The sequence below is a fragment of the Palaemon carinicauda genome, unplaced genomic scaffold, assembly GCF_036898095.1.
Source record: "Palaemon carinicauda isolate YSFRI2023 unplaced genomic scaffold, ASM3689809v2 scaffold539, whole genome shotgun sequence".
Classification (NCBI taxonomy): Eukaryota; Metazoa; Arthropoda; class Malacostraca; order Decapoda; family Palaemonidae; genus Palaemon; species Palaemon carinicauda.
Genome location: NW_027171804.1, coordinates 52,415 through 74,373, shown reverse-complemented (window position 1 = coordinate 74,373; position 21,959 = coordinate 52,415). Strand labels below are relative to the sequence as shown.

Sequence of the window (21,959 nt, the reverse complement as noted above, 5' to 3'; positions counted from 1 at the left end):
CTGGGGAGAGACCTGTGTCGCCCGGTGAAAAGGTCCTTCTTGTCACTTTTCTGATATAAATACTTCCAAATATACCAGAGAAAGTTAAAGTATGGAATGCAGAGGTTACTACCCTCGCGTGAGCACCCTAAGGGCGTCGTGTATAAAGACAGGGCGTGTGAAAACCATTATTCACAGGTCGTCTTCCACTTAGAGTATTCCTTCGACAATGAAAGAGGGGTGAGCCGACATAGTGGTCCCAACCATACTAACCTGAACCACCCCACCGGTGCCCGATGCGAGCGCCATCTGACATCCTTCTAGTATGAGAAATATGGCTTGGGAAGGAAGGGAAGGGAAAATAGGGACGGGTTTCACCGGGCGACACAGGTCTCTCCCCAGAAATAGATTTTTCCTTCGTCAAAATCCCTTTTCTGGGTCGACCTGTGTCGCCCGGTGAAAATATACCAGAGAATGCCTTCCAAGCCCAACAGAGTCAAAAATAAAAGGGGGAATTAAAAAGCATACAGAACATGTATAAGGTTTACTAATTGAAATGAATTAAAGTAATACAACACAATCACAATTCCCAAAAATCTTAAGTATAAAAAGGTGACTAATGAAACCTAAGAGTAAGACTATTTACATTTCAAACACCATAGAACAAAATAATGAACATCGTAATGACATAGGGCAGATACTAGGGGGGCTAAACCCTATCTACCGAGGTGAGAGGCATCGTGGTGAGAGTGGCAGGTAGGAGGGAGAAGAAGGAGAGATGGACGAAAGTGGAAGAGAGGAAGAGATTAATCTGGGGAGATGACACTCCCAGCTGCAACAGTAGGAAATTTTAGGGCCTGTAAGTTCTTTAAATAGTGGCGTTTAAAAACCATAGGAGATTTCCAACCTGTATACTTTTTAAACTCATCAAAGTTCATGTTATGGAAAAAATTAATTGAGGTAGCTACTGCCCGGATATCATGTGCATGGGGAAAGGATTCCGGGTTAGCTTGCTTGATGAAGTAAAGTATTTGCTGTCTAATACCTTGAATGGAGATAGTACCTCCTTTGTTCCCTGACAAACAAGGGACCGGATGAGCATGTGGCAGACCGAGCTAAAAAGGCCCTAAGAGTCACCACTGGACATAGAGACTCATCAAGTGGAAGGGGAATAATCTTCCAAGGAGACCATCGATTTTGAAGGTCTTCATTTTTAGCTAGGAAAGTTCTATCCGGGGAGAGTAGTACTTCTCATGAAGGTAGGAAATCTAGGTTTTAAATATTTAACTTAGCCGGTGAATATATAATAGCTGCTGCTCCAGCGGCTCGACAGAAAAACACACAAAAACTCGCGAGCGATCGCTATGAAGGTTGCGGGTGTGCCCACCAGCGCCAACTATCGGCCAGATACCGCATATGCATGTAAACAAGCCTCAATTCTTCTCTGTCGGTCTGAACGACAAGACGTACCATTACTCGCTGTATAACCTGGAGTTTTTCAACAGACTTGGTGAAGTACTTCATTTTGGTTTGAGCTTTCGCAGTGCAGGTGTTTTATCCTCAACTTAAACTCTTGAACTCTTTTTTGGACAGATTTAATTGTTGATGACTTTGGATTGTTTTTTGGACTTTCTTTGACTTTTTCAAAATGGCTGACCCTTCTCAAATTCCTAGATTTCGTAAGTGTAATGCTAGGGATTGCAATAGGCGTCTTCCAAAGGCCTCTCTCAACCCACATACTGTGTGTTCTAATTGTCGGGGTAAAACCTGTCAATTAGGAGATCGGTGTGAGGAGTGCGTGGGCCTTTCGGAATTCGATTGGCTCGAATATGACAAGTATTCTCGTAAGCTAGAGAGAGATAGGGTGAGGAGAAGTTCCTCTAGATCAGTAGATTTTTCCTCTCCCCATGCCCCTGAACCTAATCCTTCCCCTGTAGTAGTTGTGCCTGAACCCTCTACTAGCACTCAGGAACCATCAATGCGGGATATGTTACGTGCCATTCATGCTTTGGGCGAAAGAGTTGAGTCGTTAGCTACAGATCGTAATCAACTCATGGCTGACGTTTGCTGTAAGACCCAGGATCGAGACTCCGGCATCCAGATTTATCCCGCCCTTTCGTGGCAGAGCTCCCAGCAGGGGAAGTGCTCGTGCCGAGGGAAAGAGAGGTAAGAAGAGAGGAGCCAAGTCCTCACGTGGCAGAGTCTGACTGCCCACAGCCTCAGACAGCGGTAGGAGCCAGATTGAAGAGCTTCTGGCAGGCCTGGGAGAAGAGGGGCGCAGACCAAGAGTCTGTTCGGTTGCTCAGAGAGGGGTACAAAATTCCGTTTGTACGCAAACCTCCTCTAGTGACAACTCCCATAGACCTCTCTCCCAGGTACCGAGAGGAGTCAAAGAGACAAGCCCTAAACCAAGAAGTGTCTCTGTTGCTAGAGAAGGGAGCGGTGGTGAAAGTCTCGGACCTTCAATCACCGGGGTTTTACAACCGTCTCTTCCTAGTCCCAAAGAAGACAGGAGGTTGGAGACTGGTGCTAGACGTCAGTGCGCTCAACGTTTTTGTTACGAAAACAAAGTTCACTATGGAGACCACGAAGTCAGTCTTAGCAGCGGTCAGAAAGGGAGACTGGATGGTCTCTCTCGACCTACGAGATGCGTACTTCCACATTCCTATACACCCAGATTCCCAACCGTTTCTGAGGTTTGTTTTCAGGAATGTGGTATACCAGTTTTGGGCCCTGTGCTTTGGCCTCAGTCCTGCTCCTCTCGTGTTTACGAGGCTCATGAGGAATGTGGCAAAATTCCTCCATTTATCGGGAATCCGAGCCTCCCTGTACTTGGACGACTGGCTTCTCAGGGCTTCGTCCAGTCATCGCTGTCTGCAGGATTTTCATTGGACGTTGGATCTGACCAAGGAATTGGGACTTTTGGTCAACCTAGAAAAGTCCCAGCTGATTCCATCCCAAACTATTCTATATTTAGGGATGGAGATTCGCAGTCCAGTTTTTCGGGCTTTTCCGTCTGCCACCCGAATAGATCAAGCCCTGCTCAAAGTCCAACTAATGCTGAAGAGAGAACGGTGCTCAGTCAGGAATTGGATGAGTCTCGTAGGAACTCTATCATCCCTGGAGCAGTTTGTCTCGCTAGGAAGACTACACCTTCGGCCTCTCCAGTTCCATCTAGCCTTTCACTGGAACAAGGACAAGACGTTAGAGACGGTATCAATCCCGGTCTCCGAACCAGTAAAGGCATGCCTGAAATGGTGGAACAGCAATATCAGTCTGAGAGAGGGACTATCCCTAGCAGTTCAGAACCCAAACCACGTGTTGTTCTCAGACGCGTCGGATTTGGGTTGGGGTGCGACCCTGGACGGTCGGGAATGCTCAGGTCTGTGGACCTCAAGTCAGAGGAGCATGCACATCAACGGCAAGGAGCTTTTGGCAGTCCACTTGGCCTTGATGAAATTCAAAAGTCTCCTTCGAAACAAAGTGGTAGAGGTCAACTCCGACAATACCACAGCTTTGGCGTACATCTCCAAGAAAGGAGGCACACACTCCCTCACGCTGTACGAGATCGCAAGGGACCTGCTCATTTGGTCAAGAAATCGAGGCATCTCCCTGTTAACGAGATTTATCCAGGGCGACTTGAACGTCTTGGCAGACTGTCTCAGTCGGAGGGGTCAGGTAATTCCCACGGAATGGACCCTCCACAAGGACGTGTGCAAGAGTCTTTGGGCGACTTGGGGTCAACCCACCATAGACCTCTTTGCCACCTCGATGACCAAGAGGCTTCCAATCTATTGCTCTCCAGTCCCAGACCCAGAAGCAATACACATAGACGCATTTCTCCTAGATTGGTCTCATCTGGACTTATATGCATTCCCACCATTCAAGATTGTCAACAAGGTACTGCAGAAGTTCGCCTCTCACGAAGGGACAAGGTTGACGTTGGTTGCTCCCCTCTGGCCCGCGAGAGAGTGGTTCACCGAGGTACTTCGATGGCTGGTAGACTTTCCAAGAAGTCTTCCTCTAAGGGTAGATCTATTACGTCAGCCCCACGTAAAGAATGTCCATCAAAGCCTCCCCGCTCTTCGTCTGACTGCCTTCAGACTATCGAGAGACTCTCAAGAGCTCGAGGCTTTTCGAAGGAGGCAGCCAGTGCGATTGCAAGAGCGAGGAGAGCTTCTACCATTAGAGTATACCAGTCGAAGTGGGAAGTCTTTCGAGACTGGTGCAAGTCAGCATCTGTGTCCTCGTCCAGTACCTCTGTAGCCCAAATCGCAGATTTTCTTTTACATCTGAGAAATGTTCGCTCCCTCTCAGCTCCCACGATTAAGGGCTACAGGAGCATGTTGGCTTCGGTCTTTCGTCATAGAGGCTTAGATATTTCCAACAATAAAGATCTCCAAGATCTCCTTAAGTCTTTCGAGACCTCTAAGGAACGTCGTTTGGCAACTCCTGGATGGAACTTAGACGTGGTCCTAAGGTTCCTCATGTCAGACAGGTTTGAGCCATTACATTCAGCCTCTCTGAAGGATCTCACCCTCAAGACACTTTTCCTAGTGTGCTTGGCTTCGGCTAAAAGGGTCAGTGAACTTCATGCCTTCAGTAAGAACATCGGCTTTTCTACAGAAAAAGCCACTTGTTCACTTCAACTTGGTTTCCTGGCCAAAAATGAACTGCCTTCTCGTCCTTGGCCTAAATCTTTTGATATTCCTTGCTTATCAGAGATCGTAGGCAACGAACTGGAAAGAGTGTTATGTCCTGTTAGAGCTCTTAAGTTCTACTTAGCCCGTACTAAGTCCTTACGAGGTAGATCTGAGGCATTATGGTGCTCAGTTAAGAAACCATCATTGCCTATGTCAAAGAATGCTTTGTCATATTTTATCAGATTTTTAATACGAGAAGCTCATTCTCACTTGAATGAGAAAGACCGATGTTTGCTTAAGGTTAAGACGCACGAAGTAAGAGCTATAGCAACCTCCGTGGCCTTCAAGCAAAATAGATCTCTGCAAAGTATTATGGACGCGACCTTTTGGAGAAGCAAGTCGGTATTCGCGTCATTTTACTTAAAAGATGTCCAGACTCTTTACGAGGACTGCTACACACTGGGTCCATTCGTTGCAGCGAGTGCAGTAGTGGGTGAGGGTTCTACCACTACATTACCCTAATTCCAATATCCTTTTAATCTGTCTCTTGAAATGTTTTTAATCTTGTTTTTTGGGTTGTACGGAAGGCTAAGAAGCCTTTCGCATCCTGGTTGATTTGGCGGGTGGTCAAAGTCATTTCTTGAGAGCGCTCAGATTAGGGGCTTGATGAGGTCCTGTTGTATGGGTTGCAGCCCTTGATACTTCAGCTCCTGGGAGTCTTTCAGCATCCTAAGAGGATCGCTGGGCTTCGTGAGGAAGACAGACTTACAAGGCAGAGTAATCGTCTAAGTCAACTTCCTTACCAGGTACCTATATATTTGGGTTTTGTTATGTTATAACTGTCAAAAACTCTAAGCATATACGCTGTAAACTTTATTAACTCTGGTCTCTACCCACCACCATGGGTGTGAATCAGCTATTATATATTCACCGGCTAAGTTAAATATTTAAAAATGATATTTTAATTATAAAATAAATTTTTGAATATACTTACCCGGTGAATATATAAATTAAAGGCCCTCCCTTCCTCCCCAATAGAGACGCAGCGGGACGAGAAGAATTGAGGCTTGTCTACATGCATATGCGGTATCTGGCCGATAGTTGGCGCTGGTGGGCACACCCGCAACCTTCATAGCGATCGCTCGCGAGTTTTTGTGTGTTTTTCTGTCGAGCCGCTGGAGCAGCAGCTATTATATATTCACCGGGTAAGTATATTAAAAAATTTATTTTATAATTAAAATATCATTTTTCAGGATTACGGGAGAGAGCTGCTAATTCTGAAATTCTGGCATCGGAGGCCATGGCTGTAAGAAATAGAGTCTTTCTAAGAAGTGAAATGTATGAGGAAGATTCATTATTGGTGACTGATGCCAATTTCAGGACATCATTTAGAAACCATGAGACCTTCTGTGGGTGGATAGAAGGTCTAAGCCTGACACAAGCTTTAGGAATGGATGAAAAGTAAGAATCTGCTAAGTTAATATTGAAGCCCACCTGAAAAGTCTTTTTCAAGGCCGACTTAATGGTAGTGATAGTACTAGCGGCCTTTTTCAAATACAGACCTGAAAAACGAAATAGCTAAATTAAGGGTCATTTGAGCTACGTTTGAAGTCTTCAAGAACTCTGCTAGTTTCTTAACAGCCGAGTCATATTGCCTAAGCGTTGAGTCCCTTTTGTCCGATTCAATAAAGAGGACGTTGACCGGATCGATATTTGCATCCCTATGGGCTGCAAATTTCATGAAGTCCACAAAGTTAGGGTTTGGACTATTCTTGAGGAAGCTGACAGTCTGAGTTTGGACTACTTGTGTTAGGTTGGGGTGTGGAATCCGAAAGGGGCGGAGTTTCAGCTCCAGCAGAAGAGGAAACCAGTTGCTCTTGGGCCAGTTGGGAGTTACCAATGCTATCGTTCCTTTGAAGGCGCGAAGTTTGTGTAACACTTTCATCAGAAGATTCACTGGAGGAAACAGATAAATCTTCTGCCAGAGGTTCCAGTCTAGGGCTAATGTGTCTGTGGCATAGGCCTGAGGGTCCAGGTTGGGGGCTATGTAGCAAGGGAGCTTGTGATTGGAACTCGTCGCAAACAAGTCTACCTGGAGACCTGGAACCAGTCTCGATATCCACCGGAATGAGTTCATGTCGAGAGACCACTCCAATTCCAGTGGTCTGGTCCTGGATAGGGCGTCCGCTATAACGTTTTGAACTCCTGCCAGGTGTGTAGCTGACAGGAACCAATTCCTTTTTGCTGCCAAGGTGAAAATCGTTACCAGGATCTGATTCAGTGCAGGAGATTTCGATCCCCCCCTGTTTATGCAGTGGACTACTACTGAGCTGTCCGAGACTATCTTCACATGGCTCGTCTTGTGATGGGATAACCGTTTCAAGGTTAGGAGAACTGCCATAGCCTCCAACACATTTATGTGAAACTGTTTCATGACGGGGGACCAGGATCCCTGAAACATCTGGTGTTGAGAGTAGCCCCCCAACCACTGAGTGACGCGTCTGTGTGAATCGTCACTTGGGGAGGGGGAAACTGAAGAGGAACTGACTTGGCTAGATTCTCTGGGTTTGACCATGGCCGGAGTCTCTTTATGAGTACAGGGGGGATTGATGAGACTTTGTCTCTTAGTCGTATCGTTGCTCTCTTTCTCCAAACTCGGTTGATGTCTTTGAGTTTGGCTTTTAGGAGGACGTCTGTTACTGAGGCAAATTGGAGTAAGCCGAGGATTCTTTCTAAAGACCGCCTTGTTATCTGTTTGTTTTGGAGAAACCATTTTGTCTTTGAGGCTATCTCCTTGACTTTCTTGGAAGGAAGGGATAGTTTGTGGCTCGTTAGGTCCCAATGAAGACCCAGCCATTCGAACTGACTTGCCGGTTGAAAGCGGGATTTCTTCAGATTTACCCGAAAACCCAGGTTTTGTAGGAACCGGATTACTTTGGAGGTCGCTTCGCGGCATTCCTGAACTGTTTTCGCCCAAATGAGCCAATTGTCCAAATAGGCTACTAACATTATCCCCTGGTCCCGGAGTTGTTCCAGTATTGACTCTCCGAGTTTTGTAAAGATTCTGGGAGCGATGTTGAGGCCGAAGGGCATCACTTTGAATGCGTAGGACCTTCTGCCTAGCCGGAAGCCTAGATAGGGAGAGAAGTTTCTCGCTACCGGGACATGATAATAGGCGTCTCTAAGATCTATGGAGGTGGTGACGGCCCCACGGGGAAGTAAGGTCCGTACCTGAGAGACAGTCAACATACGGAACTTGTCGCAAAGAATGTAAGAATTCAGTTTGGACAGGTCCAGAACTACTCTCAAGGTGGAAGAATTCTTCTTTGGGACTGTGAACAGACGTCCTTGAAACTTCAGATGTCGAACTCTCTTTATTGCGTTCTTTTTCAGGAGATCTTTGGTGTACTCTTCCAGAATTGGAGTGGGAGACTGAAAGAAGCTCACCGGAGGAGGTGGAGATCCCTGTGTCCACTTCCATCCTAGACCTTTGGAGACTATACTGTGGGCCCAAGGACTGAAGGTCCATTGGTCTCGAAACCGGTATAGTCTCCCTCCTACCCGATCCGTCTCATTGGTTGTGGGTTGGGTTAAACCCTCTACCTCCCCTTGCACCTCTGGCTCTGGGTCCGCCACGTTGACGGGGCTGGCCTCTGGCTCTGTTGCCACCGGGATGCCTTGGGTAACCCCGAAAGGTACCGGAGGCTTCGTTGGCTGGATTAAAAGCCGGAGAGGCCATCCATGTAGCCATGGCGGGTGGTTGTCCAGCTTGTGGTGCACGGACAACCATAAACTGCTGCGGAGAAGGTGCTTTCGATGTTGAGGGAGTAGATGTTCTCGTGAGAGGGATAGGGGACTGCTGTTGCTGACCCCGAGCCGACTTGTAGGGAGAGTAAAACCTCTGTTTTCTCTTCTGCTGTTGTTGTCTTATAACTGGGTTAAACTTTTGTTTGTCTACGAGACCCCATCGAACCTGGAGATTTTGATTAGCCCTGGCAGCTTCCTGGAGGACCCTATTGACTTCTTCCTGAGGGAACAAGTTTTTACCCCAACAGGAAGATCTTATAAGTCTATTAGGTTCGTGCCTAATAGACGCCTCTGCTAGGACATGTTTTCTGCAGTTCTTTCTTGCTGTCCAGAAGTCATAAAGGTCGATCTGGAAAGTCTGTAGGAGACCTTTTGCCAGAACCCGGAACATCTGTTCTTCCTTGTAGAGGGAGGATACTAACTCCGCTGAAGTCAGGGAGTTAATGGATCTAGCTAACCGAGATCTTGCATCAGACTCGGCTTTCAACAGGTGATCCGGGAGTTTTGGGAGCCTCTCCGAAAAGAGGGAGGAAGCGCAGTCTGGATCTAGTTTGCCGACCAAGAAGGTTGACGGAGCAGCCTGCCAAAATTCTCTAGTAGCTGGCATAAGGAGAGAAGTAACATCTGTCTCCTTAAGGTTTGGCATTGGAAGGTCGTCTGTAGCAGCCTGAATAGTCAGTTCAGATACTTTGTCGGCAAAAGGAGATGGGATATTCGGGGGGTCGTAAAAATTGTATATGAACCTTTGTGAGGGGTGATCTTGGAGTTGGAGCAGCCCCAATCCGATAGGGTACGAGCCCAGACAGCTTGGGCTTGTTCCTTCGGAAAGATGACTGTCTCCTTAGGAACTTTATCCATCCTGACGAGGGCATTCTCAGTCAGGCGCACGAAACCATTGAAGGGAAACTGGAGATCCTCAGGATAGAACTCCAGGTCCGATAACGGATGAGTACCTAGACCTTCTATGGTCAGGATACCATCTAAGTATGGTGCATGTAAAGCAAACCGCCAGGGGTTGTTCTTATCGAACGGCGGAAGCTTTGAGGTGACAGGGACTGCAGCCGGAGCTGGTTGAGAATGGGAATTGAGCAGACCCGCAATCATATCTTTAAGGGGCTGTAATTGCTCCGCCACCAACGCCGAGACTGATTGAGAGTCTGAGGAGGATTTCTGCTCCATCCTCTCGTCCACCACTTCCCTGACTTTAGACAACAATGTGTCTGTAAAGTCGTAAGGCTGGTCTTGGGAAGCTGAGGATTTGGATTTAGCGGACTTACTCCTCTGTCCTTTAGCAGGAGGAGGAGCCTTGGCAGATAGAACCAGATTAGTGGAAGTGGAAGGTCCGGGGACCGGGGACAAAGGTGGAGGCGAAGCTGATTTAGATTTTCTGGGTTTGGTTGGTTTTTTGAGGGCCTTCACCTTGGGTTGAACAGATAGAGAGGGATCCCAAGGTGAAGACGGAGGCTTCTCAAAGCCTAAGAAAGAAGAGGTAGATGAAGGAGTAGGAGACAGGAAAGAGGTTGCCGTATCGTCCGCACCACTTACCTGCTCGTCCATCGGTTCCAGATGGATGTCTAGCGACGAAACCCCTCCCGACAACTGATGTTCTTCTTGGGCCGGAGTTATCGCGGACCGAATAGCTTCCATGACCAGAGCAGCAATATCTTTGTCGACGGTGGCCGACGGAGATCCTGGAAAAAGATGGGAGGCCATCTCCGGTGTCTAACATGTAGGGACAGCCTTGGGGGGCGTTCCGGCCAAAGCCCGACACCCACGTACGGAGGCTAGACCTAGCCGTCTTCAGGGATTCCTCTTCCGCCTGGAAGAAAGAAGAAAATAAATTGGACGAACTGAAGAAGGGGGGGGGGGTAGGTGGAGGGGGGGATATATTCAGATGTGTTCAGAAGAATATTCGAATATAACAAAATTCCCAATTGTCAGTAACTGAAAAGGAAAGGTGGAAATGAACTACAGTATAGTGAAAGCTTACCTCATCATTAAGAAGTATGAAGGACAGGTCGAAACATAGCGAACAAGACTTCGGAAACCAGACCATATAAGGGGACTGGCCTGCCTTCAGGGCAAATGAGATCGCACAGTGGGCGTGGGACCGGCAGACGTCATGGCCCACCGGATCCGTGAAAGTAGCCGGACAGCCTCTGAAGGCGCAGCGAACTTTCTGTAAGATAAAAATTTATTATAAGTACACCATCCCTTGAGAAACTTAACTAACCTATATAGGTATGTAAGTAAAAACTTGGCATGCATGAAACTAGTTGGTTAAAGACCAATAGGAACGGATGTACTAGACTAAGAAGTAATGTAAAATAGGGTTCAGTCCTCATTCCGTCGAGTGCTGGAGTTCCGGGACGAGACGGGTTAATAGTAAAATAATGAATGATAATTTTCCGTGCAGAACAAAATTATTAATGAGGGAGCTCCGTAGGTGCCGGAGATCCGGTGAATATTGGAGGGAGTGAAACGGCCAGATTAGTAAGAGTATCTCCGGAAAATGGTATGATATAGATGCCGGAGTTAACAAGGGGAAATAAATAAACATCGGGAAACCTGACGAGAGGGGTTCCCGCTGTCATGGAATCACCGGAGTAACAGGAGGGGGGGTTGTGTAGCGGGGTCGGCCTAAGGGAGAGGTGCTGAGATGAGGGGAGAAGCTCCCAGTCATCGGGGAAGCACCGGAGGTACAAACATTAGGTAAAAGTAAGCGAGTTCCCTGCTCATATGAAAGCGGCGGAGGATCACGAGAGAGCTCCGGAGATCTGTGTAATGCAACCACCCATGAATATCCCCAGGCCAAAGCGGGGGAGGGATGGCGGAGGGGGGAACGAAAAAGGCGGCTCGAGAGCAGGCCTTCTACTGCTTTAGTAGGGATGGCTAACCTAACGAAGTGGCCGACCTAACACGACAGGGCCGTAACACAAAACTAGCACTAGGAAAAACGAGGAAGAGGTAAAGTAACCCACCAAGCACTGAATAATAACAAAATAAGACGTGCGAGAGGAGAGAGGGGGAGAGACCAGCCTCCTCCTCCGAGGAAATAACAGCAAAAATTAAAAGTAATACTGAAGTGGGGGAAACTCCAGCCTCTCTCTCTTGATAGGTTACTACCTTCGACCTAGAATGAACTTGAACCCTATAGAATAACATAAACATGAGTGAAATATACATGTCCGTTGAAGTACAAAGGACTGTAATGAAGGGTAAGCGAAGAAGAGCGGGGTGGCCACGAAGTGAAAAACCAACTCAAACCATAATAAAAATAAACTGGTAGTGGATACAACCCTTCAGTAGAGGATAATGATAGAACGTTTGAGACGAAAAGTAGTAAAATAACAACAATAATGGCCGACCGCAATTCTTCGCTAACCTACAAAAAACGGACTCGGGAGCGACTCAAATAACTTGACTAAAGTAGGTTCAAGGGGTTAAGGCTGTACACTAAACCCAAGAATATAAAAGGCTAAAGAACCAAGATGAGTAAACAAAAAACCCCCGAATGCGATGTAAACAATGCGTAGTAAACAAAGCGTTGAAGACGCGTAATGGCTGCTGAGCCGGCTGCACAACGAACACGCTAAAAACGCAAGACAAGGCGTGAATGCTAAGAAACTGATAATGTCAAAACAATCTAAAGTACTTAACATTGGTGCAGGAGGAAGGAGAGCTTCAGCCATGATGAAAGTAATCCAAAAACGAGCAAAAACACCGCACAAGCAACAAAGGGGGTAGCGTCGCACACGAGTCTAAAAGAAGGATGACAGATGGCGCTCGCATCGGGCGTCGGTGGGATGGTTCAGGTTAGTATGGTTGGGACCACTATGTCGGCTCACCCCTCTTTCATTGTCGAAGGATTACTCTAATTGGAAGACGACCTGTGAATAGTGGTTTTCCCACACCCTGTCTTTATACACGACGCCCTTAGGGTGCTCGCGCGAGGGTAGTAACCTCTGCATTCCATGCTTTAAGTTTCTCTGGTATATTTGGAAGTATTTATATCAGAAAAGTGACAAGAAGGACCTTTTCACCGGGCGACACTGGTCGACCCAGAAAAACTGCACGCCAACACCAAAATATGTATGTTTATATAATATATTTTAATGACACCAAAACTGTCGTCCACACAAAGCCGAACTGTCTTTTACGGCAAACTACCACAGCTCTGTAGGTAACACACTACACTGTCATAATGAGGTATATACATTGGTTTGACAGTCCCTACGAGATCTTCAGCCCCCTGGGAGGATTGCTGGGTCTCATAAGGCTAGCAGACATTGAAGTCAGCTTCCTTATCAGGTACGAACCCTTAAGTTTGTTTTAATGAACTCTTAAGCAGAATTCCAGATATACTAGCTGTCTCTAACCCTCCACCAAAGGTGTTAATCAGCTATATATATAACTACTGGGTAAGTCTTATGTTTAAAAATGGTATTTTCATTATAGGATAAATTTTTGAACATACTTACCCGGTAGTTATATATAATTAAAGTCCCACCCTCCTCCCCTCTAAGAGACTAGAGGCATGGAATATATGAGGGTTCCTGGAATGGTTCCTAGGTACCTCGCTAGGGCGCAGGTGTGGTACGCCTGGCTATCCAATCGGCGATTGGCGCGAGTTTTGAATTTTCTGCCGTGACGTCAGGGACGTAAGCTATATATATAACTATAGGGTAAGTATGTTCAAAAATTTATTTTATAATGAAAATACCATTTCTTAACCCTTTTACCCCCAGGCTCTTTGGAAATTTCCAACCCTTAACCCCCAGGGGGTTATTTTTTTCCCACCACATTTTGCAGTATATTTTTTTTAAATTGCTCTATCAGACTTAATTTTTGTCATAGAGAGGTCAGGTTGGTCTCATTCTCTTGGAAAATGCCTGAATTTTCTCAAAAAATTATCAAAAATATGAAAAAAAAAATTTATAGCATTTTTTTGCAAGGACGTACCGGTACGTCCATGGGGGTAAAGGGATGGGTTTTGTGAAACGTACCAGTACGTCCTTTGGGGGTAAAAGGGTTAACCTCCTGACATAGAAAACAGTCGGTCCCATTAGTGTTCACGATTTCCCATGGTCAGTATGACGTTCAGGGCCAAGGTTTTGTCGTTTTACCACCTTGTATGGGTATAATAAGACTTGCACCGTGCCCTACACGTAGTCCGATCTTTCATTCGATGTCATAAGTCCCATGTGATCTGTACACAATCCAGAAAACTATAACTCTGTTAATCTTGGCTTGACTCTTCCATGCTGGCATGTCCTTCCTGTTAAGGTGTGGCTGCCAAACTGATTTCGTGTTAGTTAGACAGCATTTGGGATACCAGTAATTGTGGTGAATGAGGAATGTTGATGGAGATTGTTTTTCATTCTTAATTTTGAGGTTGAGAACTGTCACTTTTTGTCATGGATAAATATTGAAATAATAGTTTTTTATTTACTAAAAGAAATATATTTTACATTTATTGTATCTGTTAAACCACTTGTATTATATTTTCACTTTTGTTGGAGTCCCATCACAACAATAAGCTTATCTTAATTTTGAGGTTGAGAACTGCTTGCTTATAGATGTAACCAAATTGTGCCTTGGATAAATATTGAAATAATACATTTTTCTTTTAAAAATATAATATTTTTCCTTTATTGTATCTGTTAAACCACTTGCATTTTATTTTCAATGGTGTTGGAGTCCCATCACAACAATAAGATTATTAATATTTTTTCTTCCAGGATTTCTTTGCGAGGAAGCTTCAACAGCAATTAACTCTGGTGGAGAAAGATGTAAGTATATTACTCAACGGTACAGTGCTTTGTAGGTATCATATTGTACTTGAAATATTAAGACTTGTTCTTTTTTGTTATACTAGTTTATATATTCATAATAATTGCATAAGTTGCAAAGTTAAATTACAACACATAATGTTCTAGTTGATTCTGCAATATGTTTATGAACAGAAGCTAAAGATCTATTACGATTTTTATTCTATTTTCCAATCTAGACTTTAGTTGCTTTCTTGGGTTTGACAGAATGATCGTCAATTCTCTCGCATGAAGAAACATTTAGCTAAAATGACTGGGAGATGAGTATAGATAAAACCTTACGCCAATTGTTAATCCTGATTAATGAATTCAACAAAAGTTGTAATTGGTAAATGTTATGTGTAGGACTTTCTCATTGCATCTTTTGCAAAGCCTTTTGTTATTTAAAGGTTTAAAGGCCACTCATGAATGGCAGGGGCAAGGGACAGTGACATTGCCCTATCGAGCAGGACAATGCCATATGATCAGTACCCAAGCACCCCTCTCCACCCAAGCTAGGACCAAGGAGGGCCTAGCAATGGCTGCTGATAACTCAGCAGTTAGACCTATAGGCCCCAAACCCCCCAACCTTAGGTTACAAGGATGGTGAGGTTGTAGCGACCAAAGGAATTGATGTGTTTGAGCGAGACTCAAACCCCAGTCCGGCGATGACCAGTCAGGGACGTTACCTCATCGGCCAGATATACAATCAGACCTTAATAACATTTACAGGGATTATGTGACAGACTCACTTGCAGATACTGAAATGTGAATAACACTGAATGACACATACTGATCCATTTCATTATCTATCTAGAAAAATACTTGTGTATCTTAGCCATAAAGGAAAGCATTTGTCATATTACTATTTCCTCTTATCTCAAAAGTTCAATTGTTCCGTAACCGAAATACAAACCACGCTATTTACAAAGGGTTATTACTTTTAGCGTAGCTGAAATGGCGAGCCATTAGAATTTAACGAGGGTGTATTACCCCCGCGCTAGTTAGCGGGGGGGTAGGGGAGTGGTAGCTAGCTACCCCTCCTCCCCCTCACACACAGGTGAATACTCACTTTCACTTTTGGCTCGGACTGTGACAGACGTCTCTGTCTTGGTCCTCGCTTGGCAGCCATTGTCTGTTTTGTCTTTACTTAATCGCTTACTTTTCTTTTACTCAATATATATGTAAACATGTTTTCATGTTTGTATATATATTTGAGTATAGAAATAAGTAAGTTTCCTTTTCAGATGTGTGTGTGTAGTGTACGATATCTACGTGGAGGCCTCGGCAGTTAGGCCACCACGGCCTAATTTTATGGGTTGCGATCGAGTTTGACTTCGGTCTTTCTCTCTCTCTCTCTCTCTTGAGGTCGTTCACCCTTTTACTATGTTTTACTACGCCCTTGTAGCTTCCTTCCCGTGTGGGTGGGGTTGCTACGCCGTACATTTTGTCTCAATTAGTTTATGAATCTAATTGTAGTTGTTAATTTTTCAGCTTGTAGAACGATTCCTTTCGGGGTTTTCGTTTTTTTCTTTAGTGTTCATTCTTTTTTTTTAAATTACATAATTACATAGTTACATAATTATAATTGTTATAATTCTGTTTTGGTTACAGCTCTCCTTCCGCGAGTGTAAGTGGTTGTGAGGGCACGTGCCTGTTGTGTAATTCTTGTTCCTTTTCCTCGGGATTCCTCTTCGGAGCCTTCCCGGGGGAATGAATGTGTACTAATATTATTTGTTTTATTTTTTTACAGTTACCGATCTAGTTCGTTTCTGTAATATAGCAACGGTGTGAGCTGTCTGGTTGAGTCCTGGGGATTCGGCTGTTGCTGCCTCCCCCCTTGTATTGTCGTCAGGGGCGTGTCTCCTTCTACTGGTAGTACTCCCGTGTCGACGGACAGCTCTCCAGTTCATTTTAGAACAGTCAGGAGGCTTGCCTCCTTGGGCGGATAACTTTCCTTCCGAGGGAAGTTTTTTTCCTGTCCAGGCTTGAGCTTTTCCTCTTTTGGGGGGTTCTTCTCTTGCCTTTTTTTCGTGCGACTATGCTCTTGGTGCTGAGCGGTCGCACCTGCAGTTTCGCTCAAGGGGCTGGGCAACTGCAGGGGCTCCTCTTCGGAGGATTGCCCCTTTTAGGTCACTGGCTGACCAGTCTCTTCCACGAAGTGTTTCTCTGTCGTTCGCGAGAGAGTACACTCATAGAGACTCCTCTTCGGAGGTTTCTTCTGTTGCTGTTGCTGTTGGCCTCCCTCGCCGTAAGGCCCTCCGTCCGCCTCGTCGTAAGGGCCTCTCATCTCCCTATAAGGGTACTTGAGGCGCCTTTTTGAATCTCCGTTTGCAGCCTACAACTTCTTTTTCTCGATCTTCCGTCTTGGTGCAGATGGACAGCAGTCTAATCTCGTCTCCCGACGGGCAACGGTCTTCCCGACGGACAACGGTCTTCCCGACGGACAGCGGTCTTCCGACGGACATCAGTCTCCCGGCGGACAACGATCCCTTCGGGGCAAAGGGTTGCCCCCACGGGGGTTCTTCCCTTGCGTGTCAGGGTTTCTCTGCGCGCCCTTCTGTTCGTCAGCGCTCTCCTGTTCGTCAGCGCTTTCAAGATGATCTTCCCTGCGGTTCCTGTTACGTGCCCTGTGCGCCCACGTTCGCCCTCGCGATCTAGAACTTCGGTTCAGGTCGGGGTCAAGGACTCTTCTTTGCGCAGGCTTCCACGCGTAGCCTTCTGCTCGTCAGCGATCATCAGCGATCATCAGCTCGTCAGCGATCACCAGCTCGCCAGCGATCGTCAGCTCGTCAGCGATCATCAGCTCGCCAGCGATCTCCGGATCGCCCACGTGTGTTACAGCTGGCACGCCAACGTTCTCCAACACTTCTGAAGGAACATGGTTCGCCAGCTACTAGCTCAACTGCGGATGCTGATCGCCATCGCGCGACCCTCAACTGCAGATGCTGATCGCCATCGCGCGACCCTCAACTGCGGATGCTGATCGCCATCGCGCGACCCTCAACTGCGGATGCTGATCGCCATCGCGCGACCCTCAACTGCAGATGCTGATCGCCATCGCGCGACCCTCAACTGCGGATGCTGATCGCCATCGCGCGACCCTCAACTGCGGATGCTGATCGCCATCGCACAACCCTGAACGATTGCCCGCTTACGCATGCTGCTCCTCATCGCACAACCCTGAATGATCGCCCTCTTGCGGATGCTGATCACCATCGCACCCTTTCACGCGATCATTCACCTGCGCATGCTGCTCGCCATCGCACAACCCTGAACGATTGCCCGCTTACGCATGCTGCTCCTCATCGCACAACCCTGAACGATCGCCCTCCTGCAGATGCTGATCACCATCGCACCCTTTCACGCGATCATTCACCTGCGCATGCTGCTCGCCATCGCACAACCCTGAACGATTGCCCGCTTACGCATGCTGCTCCTCATCGCACAACCCTGAACGATCGCCCTCCTGCAGATGCTGATCACCATCGCACCCTTTCACGCGATCATTCACCTGCGCATGCTGCTCGCCATCGCACAACCCTGCACGATTGCCCGCTTACGCATGCTGCTCCTCATCGCACAACCCTGAACGCTCGCCCTCTTGCGGATGCTGATCACCATCGCACCCTATCACGCGATCATTCACCTACACATGCTGCTCGCCATCGCTTACCGCCAGCGATCTTCTTCACCTACGCGGCAGCACGATCCCTCGCCGTCACGCCCATTCGCCTGCGCGCCCGCGCGATCGCTCGCCTGCGCGCCCGCGCGATCACTCGCCCGCGCGATCGCTCGCCTGCGCGCCCGCGCGATCGCTCGCCTGCGCGCCCTCGCGACCGCTCGCCCGCGCGACCACTCGCCTGTGCGCCCGCGCGACCATTCGCCTTTGCGCGACCGTTCGCCCTCGCGCGACCATAGTTCGCGGCGAATTCCACAGCCGGTGGTAGCAGCAGGGACGCGTGCTCCTAGGCGGCACTCGGGATCACCTCCATCCAAGCACAGGTTGGTAGTGCAGGACGAAGACAGGTCAGTACAGCATTCTTCCCACCTTCTTTTCAGGCAGGAACCGTCGTGTCCTCTCCAAAGGATCGCCCGATCCCTTTCACCTTAGCGAGGATTTCGGACTCTGTGTCCTTGGAGCAGCAGACATGGTTTGATCCGCTGGCACGGGCGTTAATGAGGGTTATGAAACCAGCACTCACCGGCCAGGGTAACAAACCAGCGGCTGTCTCTCCTACGCTGAAGAGAAAGAGAGGAGTGGACTTCGTGGTGACTTCCCCCAGGGCGAAGTTGGTTCCCAAGAGGTCGGTCTCGAGGGTCCCCTCTCCTGCACGAGTACTCTCTCCTTCTCCCGCCCTGGAAGGATTTTTGGCGGGGGGGCTTTCCGTTGAAGATTTCTCCATCGGACAAGGGGTGACTGCTTACCTCTTCCTCTGGGAGCTTACCAGGTTCTTTCCCTCCTCGGTTACGGCCCGAGGTTTGGTTCAAGGAAGCTACAGGAAGATCAAGGGTACTTTCCTCCTCTCGAGCTCAGGCACCTTGGCCTTTCGTCGTTAAGTATCTACTTGCGGACAAGCTCGATGTTGTACCATCTGGACGCACTGACTGAAGGCTTCCTTCGGGTGTCTCATCTGTGGAGGTCAACGACCTCAGACACCCTTCCATCCTTGAGAAGAGTTTTGTCTTTGCCCAAGGACAGAGACTTAAACATCTGCTGTGCGGAGTAAATCGACTTCCGGTTTCACTCCTCCAAGGCGCTTTCTTCCAGACTCTGCAGGGCTCCAGCTCCCTTTTCTTTCAACCACGTCGGCCTAAGTTATCGGCTACGACAACTGGGACAAGGTGTCCAATTGCAGTTTCCTCCTGTCAGGAACAGATGGCACGGGAGACTCCCCCGGGGGGGCATAGTCCTAAAAGGAGTTCACGAACTCTAGGATTGCAGGTTTTTCCGCTGGGAGGATGCTTAAGGTTACTCATCCGAATGACAGCTTCCCGATGCCCATTCCCGCACAATCTCTGTGAGTAGCCAAGGATATCGCGCCTGCCGTCTCTGTCAGCGAATTCAGTGTCTCTGAACCTCTATGCCATAGCATCAGCAGAGTTGCCCGGTTGGGCAGAATGATCCATACCTTAGGCGAAGGTCTTCCTTAGGATCATCGACGGCTTCACCCCCGGCCCCCTCAGTCGATCCTTTCTTGTAAGGAAGGATCTGAGAGGGGATGTCCATAGTCGACCTCTCAGCCCTGATCAAGTTTGTCGAACAAACTTTGGCCAGCGTAGACCAGCAGAATCGATCAGACTGGTAACGAGGCGACAGGACTCCTTTAACCCTGGATCGGAAGGACGGGTACTTTCAGTTTCCATTCCATCCATCTTCCAGGGTGCTCGTCGAATTCAGCCTAAACTGCAAGTATTCCTGCTTATGATGCAGTGTGGCTATCCCGCCGTGGCATAGCAGGTTTGTTTCCCCAGAGAACTCTCCCTGCCTTCCTCTTGGCCGCTCAGGTGCAGACTTCCGCCTCCTCTGCTGTTTGGAGGGCTGGTCAACTCCGGTAGGCTCGGGTTTCGACCTTCTTCAGCGCCGGGAAAAGCTTCCGAATGCTGACCATGAGTGTGGGCTCATGGTATTTTGCTTGGAGCCTTCTCTTCCTCTGCCTCAACATCTGGAGTATCTGGCCATGATATTGAGTCAACCGCCTTACCACGTTGGAAACCCCGCTTCTCGTCCGTCCAGCGAGGTTAAGCAACGTCGGTACTTGGATGGGTGACCACCTGGGGACGCCAGATTCTGTTACCACATCCTCCGAGCCTTCCTTTCGGTTGACTGTGGCAAGACTGAGGAGAGTCGCAGTACCTGTTCTCAGTCAAGCAGAGTTTTCAGCCCTACCTTGGAACGTTTCCTAGTTCTTCTTTCCTCATTGACCCGTTTATAGTCCGAACGGTCGCCTCAGGATAAGTTCCATGTGGGGCGATCCAAGTTCCGGTGGCTTCAGGCAATGTTTAACCGGACTCCCTGGCCCTATGGGACCAGCGGAACTATTAAACCTGCAATGGGTGTTGACCTATGGAGCCTCTTGATGGTAGTGGATATTCTCGTCCTTTCCCCACATTCTTGATGCGGTTCTCGGACTCGTCAAAGGAAAGGGGGGGGGGCATGTTCCGGTCCAGGCCTATGGTCAAGACCTGAAGGATACCTCTCCATCATTCAGGCAGGCTTAAGGGCCTTAGTCTGGCCCCTCTTCAGATCCTACCGCTCCTGCCAAGTCGCCCCGTTGCGTGTCGACTTCATGCTAACCAGCAGGGGACGCATTTTCACACCTTCACATCTTGCAGTAGAGATACCGGGATGATTGAGATTCTCTCAATTCCACCATCGGCTCTCTCATTCCAGGCAGGGGAATGTTTCTCTCAGACTATCCGAGCAGAGCCTCATAGAGAGAGTGTACCTAAGGGTCTTTGACCTTGGGTAACCAGCAAGTGCTGGTCTGGGGGACCTGATCGCGACAGCTTGGAACCTCAAGCTTCCGCTAGTTTTCCCCCCAGTCTCAGACCCCGAGACTCTGGCAAGATGCATTCCGGTGATGGTGGGACAACTTCGACGCCTGCGCCTTCCCTCCTTTTTGTCTGCGGACAATGGGTCTCAACAAAACCAGGTTGTCTGTCAACCTTTCAATGGGAGAGCTCCACTGGGACTATGCGCAGAACGGTTTCTGGACCCTCTGCTTCCCCTGACGGAACTCCCGGGAGAGCTTCTCCCACGGCGCAGACTACTCAAGCAACCACACTGCGACATCTCTCCCGAACCGGGACGTCGCTTCGGCTTCATGCCTGGAGACACTACGCTTCCTCCTCTAGAAGAGACAACCCGCTACAGTCGCGGTACGGAGGTCGCGTCATCTGCGATAGTCATCCACAGGGGTCTCCCAGGCAAAGTGAAGAGTCTAAGGTGGTTGGTGCCGTGGGAGATATACCTCTTCCCGTGAGGCCTCTTCTCCAGCAATAACGGTCTTATTGCCTTTCGGCGGGAGGAAACTCCTTTCCGCTCTTGGCAATGAAGCCTGTCGCTCAGCCTTTCCCTGACCTTCAGGCTTAAAGGAATAACTTTTTCCTGCCCGCTGGATCTATCCTCGCTCATGCGAAGCTACGATCGTCCCTGCCCTAGTCGGAGGAAGACCTCCAACTTGGAGCATGGCTCGGACTTTTAGTCCTTTAAGAGATCTTCTCAAGACCCTTTTATGACAGGCCTTGGATTGTATTCCGCCTTGGGTCTTCTGCTCACTCTGGCCACGGCCAGTGTGTAAGCAATCTTCTTGGTCTCTTACTACTCCCCCCCCTTTCTAAGGAAGAGGGGAAGGCAACATTCAGGCTCGCTCCTGAGTTGTTGGCTAGACTCAGAATCTGAGGGTCCCGACCCTTCGGTCCGATTCATTCAAGATTTTGAGTCTCCATTCTGTGTCTGATGTCCCAAGACCTTCTCTTTCTTGCCAGTACAGGAATCGAGAGGTTAGCGCTGGGAACAGCTGCAGTTTGGCCTCAGTTGCAGCCGATTTGGGAACACAAGGAGGACATGGGGGGAGAGTCACCAGTATACCTCTTCAGCCCGGACTCAAGGACATTCATCTCGACCTATCTTCAGACCCTCCCCCGTCACGTCGCCCTACAGCACGATGTTGGATACATCGCAACGTCCCTCGCCTTCGAGTAATACTACTCAGTG

At 48.2% G+C, this 21,959-nt stretch overlaps 1 protein-coding gene across 2 annotated transcripts in view; it reads left to right on the top strand.

Moving 5' to 3' along the window:
- The window catches only part of LOC137637111 (ketosamine-3-kinase-like), a 92,700-nt gene that overhangs the window by 47,144 nt on the left and 23,597 nt on the right, over positions 1 to 21,959 (top strand). For both annotated transcript variants that reach the window (XM_068369401.1, XM_068369402.1), the window contains exon 5: positions 14,171 to 14,221. In XM_068369401.1, coding sequence (XP_068225502.1) covers positions 14,171 to 14,221 — 51 coding nt within the window. The remainder of the gene's footprint in view (positions 1 to 14,170; positions 14,222 to 21,959) is intronic.